Source organism: Sinohyriopsis cumingii, chromosome 3, assembly GCF_028554795.1.
Source record: "Sinohyriopsis cumingii isolate HCF-2022 chromosome 3, ASM2855479v2, whole genome shotgun sequence".
Lineage (NCBI taxonomy): Eukaryota > Metazoa > Mollusca > Bivalvia > Unionida > Unionidae > Sinohyriopsis > Sinohyriopsis cumingii.
In genome coordinates, this window is record NC_142963.1 from 134,500,979 (window position 1) to 134,514,912 (window position 13,934).

The window sequence follows — 13,934 nt, forward strand, 5'->3', positions numbered from 1 at the left end:
TCTTGTATGAAAAGTGAGAAACACAGGAGAAATGCAAGTTCATCTGCTGTCATGTTGCATTCATAGTTTGGTACTGTGATAAAATGTGATGCTTATTAGGGTTCACGTTAGCTGCTGGCTCACCAGCCCATGACCTGTCGATTTTGAGGAGGGCCAGTTAATACTTAAAACCAGTTAAATTTTCATAAGTTATTAAATTGTATTAAATCATGAAGTTTCATCTGACAGTATTTACTGATGACAATTGTACAGCATGTTTTCAGAATACTTCTGTTTAACACTTTAAAGAAATTACTTTAATTTGATTGGGAGGCCAATAGATTTTGTACAAGACCATATGATTTCTGCAAGAGCTGACCCTTCTGGCCAGTGACAAATCAATAATAAATTGATCCTAGTTCTGGAACTTGACTCATTGTCTTGAGTAAAAGGTTAACAGTGCCCCCACCACTGCTGTCATCAGCGACTGCTCTCACTTCAGGTGTTATTGATAAATGTGCAGCAAAGGATGTTGTTTTAAAAGCAGAACTTTGAGAACTGACTGAACACCATTGATACCCTTTTGTCTAAAAAAACAGGCAAGCTGTACCTAGCAGTGTTTTCAGATAGTCACATAGTGTGGAATGTTGGTATTTTATTCAGGAAAAATGCTCCTTGAAAAACTTGTAAATCCTTTAGAATAACATTTTCAGGGCTGTGTGAACCAAATAAATGTTTGAAGTTATTTGAAAATAATTGAGAAATGTTTGAATGTGGCACAAGATCTGGAAGTTTTAGCAACACACAAAAACAGTACTGATGTAGATTGCCGATTGATTTCTAAACTAGATGTACAACCTTGGAGATAAAAGAATGCCAATGTGCTGGAGATAACAGATGCCAGATGTAGATTGCTTATAGATGCCTCAGCCAGATGCATGGCATTGTGGATTGCCAATAAATGCCTACACCAGAACCAGATGCAAAGCCTTAGAGATAACTGAAATCACAGTTATTCATGTGTCAGTTTACAGAATTTTTTTGGGAAAGTTGAGTTCAGAGAAATTAATGTTCATTAGATAATTTACTGCTGGAAAAAAGAAGTAATAATGCATAATAATGGCTTACATTATGCAGAAATAAATTATTCATTTAGATAAAGGATGCTACTCACTATTGTTAATGATATTATTGCTTACACAACAAGAATTTCAAGATAGATTTTAATGTCTCTTTTCTTGGACATTATTGGATTAGTCTTCCAAATACTTATGACTATGGGGCCCCAAGTGGCTGAGTGGTATAAAGCACTCTCCTTTATGGATCACTGCCATCTCACCTCTGTCTGCCTGGGTTCGAGTCTTGGATTTAGCCAATGTGGGTTGGTGAGAAAGCTTGCCAGTAGCTTCTCATGGGTTGGTGGTTCTTTCTGGGGTTTTCCAGGGTTCTTCCTCCACCATTAATACTGGCAGCCATGTATAGCCTATCGTGTGCTGAAAAATGGAGTTAAACCCTACAACAACAACAACAACTTATGATCATAAGAAATTGTACCTTTGATTACAAGAAAATCTATACCAAATAATTGATGAAATTTTATTTAAAACTTCAACTCTGCAGACTATAATTTGAGATACATTACACCAGCTAGCAAAATGATGGAACAAATTTGGCTGTATAAGAGGGGTAAGAATTGAAAATACATTGAAAGCAACATGTGGAAGAAACATAAACTGGCTGGATATGTCAGGTGACTGTTATTGGGAGGTGGTTGTAATGGGGCTTTGGACTGTCTTTGCCAATCCTTGACAGTGCCCATGTTCTCGGTCTTTGTTAAGGTTAGAAATAATGTTACAGAAGAAAAATCCCAAAATAAAGTTGATATTACATTCTACATGTGGACCAGACCATTTACCTTAAGTTGATATTACATTCTACATGTGGACCAGACCATTTACCTTAAGTTGATATTACATTTTACATGTGGACCAGACCATTTACTTTTAAGTTGATATTACATTCTACGTGTGGACCAGACCATTTACCTAAGTTGATATTACATTCTACATGTGAACCAGACCATTTACCTTAAGTTGATATTACATTCTACATGTGGAGCAGACCATTTACCTTAAGTTGATATTACATTCTACATGTGGAGCAGACCATTTACCTTAAGTTGATATTACATTCTACATGTGGAGCAGACCATTTACCTTAAGTTGATATTACATTCTACATGTGGAGCAGACCATTTACCTTGCAATTGAAATTGTTTATAATATGGATGAAAGATGTTGGCAGGAATTTTCTGTCAACTGAACAAAGTGTTTTGCCATTTTCTATTCTGTATCCTGAATAACACTACAAAGAAGCATTTTTACTATGATGAAAATACTAAATAGGAAAGTATGCATGAGAAAAGGTAGGAGTGGGGTGGACCACTTGTAGGGACTTCATTTATTGATATTTTGTGAGGATGAAATCGTTTTCCACAATACACATGGTTGATAAACTTTTGAGGCCTGTCATGTGTAGTCAGTTTGATGCACCTTGTCTGCTCATAGAACTGAGCACTTGTGAAAAGAATTGGACAACTGTAACAATTTGCTTAGTTGAATTAGAATGACATACTCTGGCATATATATTTTATGTATATACATTTTGGGTTGAAAATTTTTGTTCATTATCATGTTTACTTGTATCTTATACAACTGGTTGTCTGTACCATATTAACAGCAAATTAAAGATATTACCCATTCTAATAATAGTAACCATGTATGTTTTGGTGCAGTGATTATGTCCAGCACTTCAATCCCATGCTCATTATAACAAAATCTACTGATTAACACCTGTGTGGTCATTTATCTATAGTGCTTGTTTGTGAACTACTGGAGTATGGAGAAAAAGTTTTAACAGCACCAAAATACATAACAAATTTAAACAGGAGTACATCCATGAAAAACTTTAAAGTCAAATGGGGCTATAACTGTTTAGATATTAAGAATTTGGAGAAAGTTTTGTTTCCTGTAAAGGGACAGTAAATAGATTGTATGATATCCTGTCTTCATGTGATATCATGTACACCTTAGAGCAGGGGTAGGCAAACTACGGCCTGCAGTCTGCATGCGGCCTGCCAAGGGCTATCATGTGGCCTGCCAAGGGTTTTCATGTGGCCTAGGAACAAGTCATCATTATCATTTGCACTGACTCTGTTTATGTTACTCTGTTTATCAAATAAATGTGCTTCTTCTGAAGTTTAAGTTTAAGTTTTCAAATATTAACAACTGAAAATTAATTAGATGTTATTTAGAGAAACCTTTTGTTTTTGCTATTTCAAATATTAATTATTTTACTTAATGAACTATGCGGCCCGCGACAAGGTGTAAATTTGTGTATGCGGCACTTGCACTGGAAAGTTTGCCCACCTCAACCTTAGAGTATATTTAGGAAGTAAATGACATTTGTACATGTATAAAGATGGCAAAAAAATTATCTCTCTGAGCTTCCACATGTGGGCTTGTTCATTGAGAACACACACATGCACACACACACACTATAAAGAATGCCTGTTTATGGAGGACATTTAGAAACCCTCTTTATAAAGTTTTCATGTATTGTTTGCTTGTATATAATGGACACTTATCAATAAAGTACATACTTCTTTTGTAATTTTAATTAGTGCAAAGGAAATAGATTAAATTTTTATACAAAATAAAAATATTAGAGCTTTCTGTACTTTGCATTTAATTTCCCTTTGTTACAGGTTCAACATCTTCAAAAGGTTCTTGTGAAGAAAAGAGACCCTGTGACACATATTTGTTTCATAGAGGAATTAGGAAAGGTTTGTAAGTTTATATCCATTGTTTTTATTTACAACAGATAATTAGTGTTGCTTCCAACCACAAAGAACATACCAATAAGACAATATTATCATTAAACTGACTTTTTTAAAATCAGAAATAACCTTTATAGGGAGTAATGAGAGTGCAGATTCTGTCGCTGTAATGTAAATGTCAATGTGTTTTTTTAAAAAAGATGTACATGTGAACATTTAAGCATTTAAATGAGGTTATTTGAAAATAAACATTTCCTCAACGATTTTCACTTTAAAGTTTTAAAGTTTAGATAACAGTGATTGATATTCCCCAGAACAATAGTAACTTTGTGTTTTGTAACCACAGGGTCCGTAGGGGACCTTGAAAACCTTGAAAAGCCTTGAAAATTGAATTTGTCCCTCAAGGCCTTGAAAACACTTTGAAAATTCAAAATATTGTCTGGGTAACTTGAAAAGCCTTGATTTTCTTGAAACCGAAAGGAGTTAACAACTAGTTTTCGTTTTACAGATTTAAATAAAAAAGGAAAAGGAAATTAAGATGTCTTGTTAAGTTTGTGCTGGATGGGAAATTACCACAACAGGCCACTGCACAGTCGTACATTTTGAACTTCAAATTGTACGAAGCCTGGATGTAACCACAGTTTAGATTTGAATCATTTGTACACTTCAAAATGGCTGGCTGCTGAATCCAGCCTCGGTGGTTAGACAAAGAAAAATATAAATTTTGGATTATGAGATCTTTCTCAGACAGCTTTGCAAAATGCCAATTATGCCAGATTTGCATGCACTGAGAGAGAGTGCTCTATGGTCACATGCAGCTAGAAAAAAAACCACTAAGCTCTCATAATGGTGGCTAATATGGCAAAACAAGAATTCTTCAACATGAAATCGTCTTTTGTGAAAAAAGTATGTGAACATATTCAAGTTTTAAAATAGTAACTGTATGTAGTCTTAATTATGAAATTAGTTGAGTGGAAATAGGACAGACAGTGAATCTAAAAATAGAGAGAAATATTAATATGTCTAATATGAAATAGTTTAAAATATCCATATGCTGTTTTTGAATAAGCAATAATATAATAAATATCTTTGTTACTTTTTTTGCTGTATGTGGGTGGGTGAAGAAGAAAGGCAGGTACTGAAAAAGACATTGAGACAATGACAGCTGCTGCTGATGACTATGCAGAGACCTATAGGACAATTTTATGACATCAAATAGTTTGAGAAAAAGTGATAAGGACAAAATCGCTGAACTTTGAGCTCTAAAAAAAGGCTTGATGACAAGCTATAAGAACTGAAAAATTCACTCTAAAATATTTTAGACTTTGTTAATAGTGTAGTGTAGACAGAGTAACATGAACATTATTCAGTGACTGTACATTATTATAATGCCCAGATGTAAGATGTTTATTGTTAATGGGAATGATATCAATGATCATAATCTTGACTTCCATGTATTGTTTTATAAAATTAATTTGCAAGAACTGTTCCTTGTATGAAGTAATAGTAAGTATTAACTTGTGTTTACATACAGTTTCATTTATGTATCCTTTAAAATTAATTTAAGAATGCACCTTGAAAAACGTGATTTTGAACCTTGAAAAACCTTTTGAAAAAAACTTGAAAATTTTGAAAGAAATATGTTACTAACCCTGTAACCATGAACCGTTTAGCTGTAATTAATATTTCACGATTTTTGAGATAAAATGTAAACATGTAGAACGTATGATAAAGAATGTCCCCTTTGATCATTGATTCATTTAATGTTTAATGCTTTTAAATTAAATCATGTTGTGTCTTTTATTTATTTAACATTTTACATAAACTTTTTATTTTCAAATAGCAACAATATTCTAAGGTAACACTATATATATATATATATATATATATATATATATATATATATATATATATATATATATATATATATATATTTATATATATTTGGTTTTTTTTCTTTTTATTTTATTTTCATTTTTTTTCTTCTTCCCTAATTGTAAAAATTCTCTTTATGGTTTTTTGTTTTAAATTCATCTTTGAGACAGGTTATCTGATTTCCTTTGCTAAAATTATCCCATGTTGTCTTTGCTTCTTCCATTATGTAAATGTATATAACATTATATTTCATATGTTTCATATCTTTATCCCAGTATCATGCAAGCTTCTTGTCTCCAAATATCATGCTTTATTTTCGTAACCTTCACCATGCATGGAAGAAAAGAAATGTTCACCATGGAATGGATGATGCATTAATCCTCATGTACATCTTGCTGTACGCAGAATAGCAGAATTATGAGTTGTAGGCTGTCAAATTTAAAACATTCAACTTCCAGTTTAAATTATTTTTTCTAAATATAATTTTTTTGTCTGTTTTGTTTATTGTTTCAAGCTGTTAAGTAATTGATATATAAATTTTAAACCTGTTGTGACACAAAGAAAAGAGAAGTATATATGGAATATATTAAAATATTATTAATTACATTCTTAGTTGTGTATATTTAGTTAGATTTAAATGTAGTCATTACAGTACAGTGTAATAAATGGCAAAATTTTGTGATATAATTTGCTTCCATTTAATCTGATGTCACAGTTTCAGTTCTATCAGTTTTTATATTTTATGTGATGTGCATGTAGCATTTTGTCATTGGCAGCTTTAACATCTTTGTATGGTATATTTTTATTGACATAATGTGAACAAGTTTTTTTGTTGCATGCCAGGATTGTGCAGTTGTACCATACTATTTTGTAACTGTTATCTTAACTTCATCCTTAGTTCATGCATGTGAAATACTAAGTGAACATTGATTGAGGTTCTCTGGATTTCTGTATTGTGACTAATTTCCTCCACACTGTGCTAAGTTTTCAAATGTCTATAATAGATCACTTAGTATAAATTGTGCAACATCTACACTGTTAAGAATACATTACTTAGTACAGGTTGTGTTACATCTGAACTGTCTATAATTAGTTATATTTGTTTGTGAACTATCAGTTAGTATTGGTTATGAAACAGCAGAACTGTCAATTAGCACATGCTATACAAACTTTCTGTAGAATAAGCATAAGCTCAAACCTTCTTATATCTTATCTCTTTGAGGTAGAGTTGAATTATTGTACTATCCCCAGCCTTAGTGTTGGCATTGGCAGTCCACATAAATGAACGCATAGCACCTACACACAGGGGAGGGGGCTAAGGGAGCTATCTGTATACATACATGTGTATTATTATTTAATTCATATTTTATGCACCCTGTGTACATATTATTATATGTCCTGCACCCTCATCACAAAATTAGGTTGCTGTGACACATATTTCAGTCTTTGCTGACTTTGCTTAAAATTTTGGTTTTTATTTCTTGAGTACCATTCATACTAGACTTATCAAATTAAATGATTGTATGCACCTCTGTCAGTATCACGTCCTTATAGCAAAGAAGTCACTGTGACCTTCATTTTGCATTTTACTGGCTTAAACTTAGCTTTGCATTGAACTGATGACCATATTTATTTTTTGGCTCCCTATACTGTTATGCCTAGAATCATGAAACTTGATTAGGGATGTGTTTTGATGAGTATTACACCTTTATCACAAAAATAGGTCCCAGTTACTCAGATGTCATGCTTCACTAACTTGGATCCAATTTTGTGTTGCTGGAATCATGAGATTAGATGACTGTTTGCATCTCTGTCAGTACCACACCCATACACTGTCACTTTAACATGCATTTCACATATATTGGTTTAGGTTAATTTCTGCATTTAGCTTCATGTCTGCATAGCTTTCTTGAATCCTGTATACATACTGTTATTCCTGGAATCAAAAAAACTCTGTGAGGGGACGCATATTGAGGAGTACTATATAATAATGACAAAAGTTGGTCAATGTGACCCATATTTCATACATAATTTATTTTGGTTAAATTTTGTTTGAACTGTTCATGATAGAATCATTAAACTTGGTGAATGTTTACATTTCTATTAGTGCCATACCCATATTAAAAGGTCGCTATGACATACATTTCACTTTGTACTGACTTTGGTTAAATTTTGCATTTAGCTCATGACAACATAGAGATTTTGCATGCTGTGTAATACTAGCCTATCTAGAATCATTAACATTGATGAGATCATGCATTATGATGAACACTACCCTTTCATTGTCAAATTAGTAGGTCATTATAGTCCATATTTTATGCTTTGCTCTTGGGGTTAAATTTTCTTACTAGAACCATGAAATTGATGGCAATATGCATCTCTTTTGGTACCACACCCTTACAACAAAAGAAGCTCACCCTGACCTATATTTTTTAATCTTTTATTGGTTTTTGTCAAAATTTTTCTCTCCTGACTACATGAGTTTTTAGAATGCTATATGCATACTACCCTACCAAAAATAATGAAACATGGTGAATGGATGAATCTCAATAACTACTACAGTCTTATTGCAAAAAGAGGTCTGTGAGTTATATTTCATACTTCAAGGACTTTATTGAAATTTTGTTTGAATTTCATTTATTGAAATTTTGTGTTTAAAGTTCATATATTGAACCTTTTTTGTTCATTTACTGGGTGCTTTTATTTTTGAATCATGAGACATATTGGGCATATTTCTTAGTACTGCACACTTGCAGCTAAAGAAGGTCACTGTGCTTTACTAGTATAGATTTTGTATTTATGTTTAGCTCATGACTACATAGATTTTTCCATGCAGTATACTAAGTAGTATACACAGAAAATCCCTTTCTGACTGCTAGCTTATACAGAAAGCCCTTTCTGGGTGCTGGACTGCTAGCATGTACAGAAAACACTTTCTGACTGCTATCATGTACAGAAAGCCTTTTCTGACTGCTAGCATGCACAGAAAACACTTTCTGACTGCTAGCATATACAGAAAGCCCTTTCTGACTGATAGCTTATACAGAAAGCCCTTTCTAACTTCTAGCATGCACAGAAAGCCCTTTCTGACTGCTAGCATATACAGAAAGCCCTTTCTTGCTAGTGCAGATGGAAGTATGAATAAAAATCTTTTATTCAGGGGTAATGTTCCTATATGAATGGCTTTACATTGTATATTGTGATATCTTACTTGTAAGAGATTAACTTTGTATTTAGGGCTTGACTAATTTTATAAAATTGGGAAATAGTCAAACTGGAAAATTTAAACTTGATAGAAGAAGGGTAGAAGAGTAATAAAGATGGATAGATGGACAGATGAGAATTTTGTAAATGGGTAGATTTTTATGATGGTTAATTTTACATGTCATGTACATGTTTATTATACATTTACAGTTGAGTTTGTTGATAATGTTTTGTAAATGAGAGAGATAGTTAGGCAAAAGACATTGAACTGAAAAGTTATATATAACAATCATGATTTTAGAGAAATCAATGTGTTGAAATCTAGCAAGTTGTCATTGACGAGAATCACTTAGTCATCTTGAAATTGGCAGCATTCATCAGAAAAATCATTGAGACTTTTGAGAGTCAGCAAGCTTGGTACATTTCATTGTACCAGAAAGTTCATCAGGCAGTTTAATCTGCCATTATATTGATTGGGAAGTCTTTTCATCCACTGGTGTTAGGGATGTGTTCATTTGGGGATTGCAAGGATTAAGTTGAGCATGGTCATATGACTTTGTGCCCTTGATTATTAAATATAAGTAAAAAAAACAAAAGACATGTTATAGATTTACATATAGATATACATAACATGAAAAAACATTTGACTTATTTGCAACTTATGCATTGTTCTATTCTCCCATTTCACTGATTACATCACATTCTTGGCACTTTTAAGGCCAGGGTCTAGATATGTGACTTGAGGGTTGTGTTCTAGGAAATTCAGTTAGAAAATTCCACTCTAATGTAGTGATTTATTGTGAATTGATTACACCAGGTTTAGGACTTGAAAGGTGGCAAATACCACATACTTAGCAAATATTAAGGTTAAAATATGCTTCTGACAACTATATGAAGATTTATTCCCTATTTGTCAGAAAATTGGTTAAAATAGTAAGCATTCACATTAATCTTACCTGGATGGGAAAATTGGATTGACATTTACTACAAGCTGGTGGGGGGGGGGCTCCGAGTGGCTGAGTGGTCTAAAGCAATCTCCGTTACGGATCACTGCTATCTCACCTCTGTCTGCATGGTTTGAGTCTCGGATTCAGCTAATGTGGGTATATGAGAAAGCTTGCCAGTAGCTTCTTGTGGGTCGGTGGTTCTTTCGAGGGTTTTCTTGGGTTCCTCCTCCACTATTAATACTGGCTGCCATGAATAGCCTATCATGTGCTGAAAAATGGCATTAAACCCTTCAACAACAACAACAACAAGTACAAGCTGTAAGTGACAGACTGAATGAATTCCTAAAGTCCTTAGTGTTCTATCAATTCCAAAAGGTCGAGTAATCCGAATGAATTCAGAGGTATTCCAGATGATAGCCTTTATTGTAATGATGTACATGTATCAACATTACACAAGGATCACTATGTTATAATCCCAAAATGTTTTAAAATGAATTTACAATAATCCCATGACAGCTATAAATCCAAATGTCCTGAAATGAATTTACAATAATTCCAAACAGCTATTATATATTCAGATAGTCTTGAAATGAATGTTAGGGCACTATAATTCTAATGAATGATTCAATGAAATAAATGAATCAATCCTGTCAATATAACTCTTCCAAAACTGATAGTTCTACTAAGATTGTGTGTGTGTGTGTGTGTGTATGTGATTTGGATTTTTAATGTAGCTTTAACAATTTTTCAGTCATATCGCTACACTGTCTGCAGTGTGTCAGTTTATAATGTTGTCTAGCACTGGTGTACCATGACACAGACATGTAGCATCATGTCCCACCCAGACACATTAACCTGACACCAGGCTGACCAGTCTTAACACTAACTTCTTAATGCTGAGTGCCAAGCGAGGCAGCTGTTTGTACCATTTTTGTAAGTCTTTGGTATGACTTGGCTTGGATTTGAACAAGCGACCTCCCACATCTGAAGCAGATGCTCTAACCACTTAGGCCACCTTAGCAGTCACTAAGAATGTCTAATTCTATGAAACAGTTCTATTATATAGAATTCCAATAAGCCTTAGAGGGAACGCAATATGAGACTTGCATGAATCATCTTGGTATTTCTAAATTCCTCTACCAGTAAACAGATCAGCTGTTCTAACACTGATTAATCATAAATTAGTTCAGCTTGGAATTTCAGAACTCATGTCCAAGAGTTAGGTCATGTGATGTTTACTTGTACTTTATCCATTGGAACTTCATGAATGAATGGGCACACTTGATACATGACTTGCCTTACAGTGTAAACTTACTATTGATAAAAAATTTAGTATTTAAAATATTAACTGAATAACCCTTGTAAACAACAATCATGAATGATAATATAAATAATATAGGTATACACAACACAGGTAGTACATATAAACACTAAAGAAAGTGCAGTTATATGTACAGTGGTGAGTTCTCAGAATATAAAAGGTGAAGCACATAAATCATTATAAACTGAACACAGCTGCTCTCTCTCTCTCTCTTGAAAACTTAAGCTTGCCTGTGCCACGTTGACTGCATCCTTTTTATGTAATGCCTCAGTTGTAGTGGCTAGTCAAGGTAATTATTGATGCAAGAACTCTGATGAAACCTGTCACTTTCACAAAGTAAAATCTAAATTCATGTGGTGGACAACAATAAAACCTTCTGAAGCAAATTTTAGTCACACTGATTTTACCCCCCTCCCCCCCCAAAAAAAAATTAATCCATTTTTAAAAAAAACAAACTTATTATAGTAACTCTTTTGATAGAAAAGAAATTTCTTCATCATTTTATGTCAGTTGTGGCTTGTATTTATGCATATATCTATGTGGTTTATTTTCATGTCAGTACAAATGCTTGATTTTAGTACTGATTAAAAATTAAGTTCCTAAAATGTAAAGAAATAAAATTGTGAAAAGAAAACAACAACTTTAGTTAGAACAGGAATCAACATTTTTGTTGTCAGTATCACTTTTTTATAACTATATTTTCAGCATGGTTATGTTTACCATGGCTGTAGGAGACTAATATAAGTTGTCAAGATAACTTTTTTATGAATTTTTTTCTGCATGTCAAGTAATTTTTACCATGGCTACTACTTTTTGTTTTGTAGAGGGATCACTGTGATTGTTGATTACATAATTCATTGTTTTGGTGCTGTTACATAATTTGGATTTGTGTTTGGTAAATTTTAAATGATTATATTGGTTCACCTCAATAAAAAAATGATGTATTATATATATATGTTAGGTTCTTAAAGAAAATTTTGATGATTATCCTGCAACACTGTAATTTTGGAAATATTGCAGCAACAAGATAAACCTGTCAATATTATGGTGGAATTCTGGGAAGATGTGACAAAGATGCTAACAGCAGAATTCAGAGAAGTGGCAGAAGGTAATAGATTATTTTTTTGTGTGTTGCGATTTTCATTATTGTTAACGGAAAAGGGTTATGCTTTTTTATGGTTAAAGGAAATGGGTTATGCTTTTTTATGGTTAAAGGAAATGGGTTATGCTTTTTTATGGTTAAAGGAAAAAGATTAGGCTGTTTTATGGTTGAGAAAAAGGATTAGGCTTTTGTATGGTTAAAGGAAAAAGATTAGGCTGTTTTATGGTTTAAGGAAAAGGATTAGGCTTTTTATGGTTAAAGGAAAAGGATTAGGCTTTTTATGGTTAAACGAAAAGGGTTATGCTTTTAGATATAAAGGAAAATGGGTTAGGCATGAGTATTTTAAGAGGAAGAGGGTTAGGCTTGTGTGATATGAATGTTAAAGGGTTAAGCTTGTGTGATGTAAATGGAAAAGGGGTTAGTCACATGTATTGTGAAAGGAAGATGTTATGCTTGTGTATGGAAAAGGTTTAGGCATGTGTATTGTAAGAGGAAATGGGTTAGGCTTGTTTATTATAAAAGGAAAAGGGTTAGGCATGTGTATTACAAAGGTAAAGTGTTAGGCATGTGTATTGTAAAAGGGAAAGGCTTATGCTTGTGTATTATAGAAAGAAATGTGTTAGGCTTGTATATTGTAAAAGGAAAGGGTTTGGAATGTGTATTGCAAAAGGGTTATGCTTGTATATAGTCTGGGTTAGTTGGTGTATTGTATAAGTAACATACTTATGTTTGTGTATTTTAAAAGGAAAAGGGTTAGGCATGTGTATTATGAAAGAAAAATGGTTGGCTTGTGTATGGTGTTTTTGCGTGTGTTTCTTCTAATTCTTTTCTGTTTTTTAATAAGGCTAACAAGTTGTCTTTACACAATCATGCCTCTTGTAGCTGATTTAAAATTTGCAATATTGTTACATCAGCCATACACAAACATTGGAATTGCATATACCTCCTGAATCCACCTTACAAAAAATGAAAATTCGTCTTATCTGTTGATATGATATAGACAAATGTCAGTATCTCTTTGCTATTACCTCCCCTTGCCTTCACTAGTTGTTGCCAGTTCTTAAACGTTGCTTTCGTACAGCAACAGTGTTAGATACCTCCTGTCAACCCAAGTTAAATTTGTCATGAATTCTAACTCTTCAGGGAGAATTTTGGATCTATTTTAGATATTATTTATTTCTAAATAAAGGTATATATTATTTTGTGTAATTTTTGAAATATTTTGTGACTTTTATTTCAGCTTCATTGCTTAAAATTCTGAATTTGTGAGATAGTTTCTTAAAAGTATTATAATAATGGTCTAGTATTATTGAAAGAACCTATTTTACTTAGAAAAAAATGGTTTTGTTACAAAAGTTCAGAATTCCAATTGTTATTTTATATTTGTGGCTGAAATTGCTTTAGACACATTACCAGTGGTATTTTGTTTCAAATTAAAAATAAATTGTTCCGAAGATGTCTCAAGCCTGATCCGATAACCAGACTTTGCAAATTTTTATGGAAGCAGCTGTTGTATAAAGCTAGTAATTTAACAGCTTTTTCAGTTTTTAGCTCTACTGGACATTGGATGCCCCATCATTCGTTTTTCATCAGTCAGTTAGTACAAATTTGTTATCACTATTTCTCCAGAACCACTTGGAGGATTACCATGAAACTTTGCACACTTAT

The 13,934-nt window shown here is 32.9% G+C and overlaps 1 protein-coding gene across 2 annotated transcripts in view; it reads left to right on the top strand.

Annotated features, from left to right (window-relative positions):
• LOC149803906 (conserved oligomeric Golgi complex subunit 5-like) overlaps positions 1–13,934 on the top strand; it is a 77,620-nt gene that overhangs the window by 32,564 nt on the left and 31,122 nt on the right. The window contains exons 10-12 of one of the 2 annotated variants that reach the window (XM_089953716.1): positions 3,746–3,823; positions 5,661–5,675; positions 12,185–12,272. In XM_089953716.1, the coding sequence (XP_089809842.1) occupies positions 3,746–3,823; positions 5,661–5,675; positions 12,185–12,272 (181 nt within the window). The remainder of the gene's footprint in view (positions 1–3,745; positions 3,824–5,660; positions 5,676–12,184; positions 12,273–13,934) is intronic. The other variant, XM_089953718.1, reaches the window with a different exon arrangement.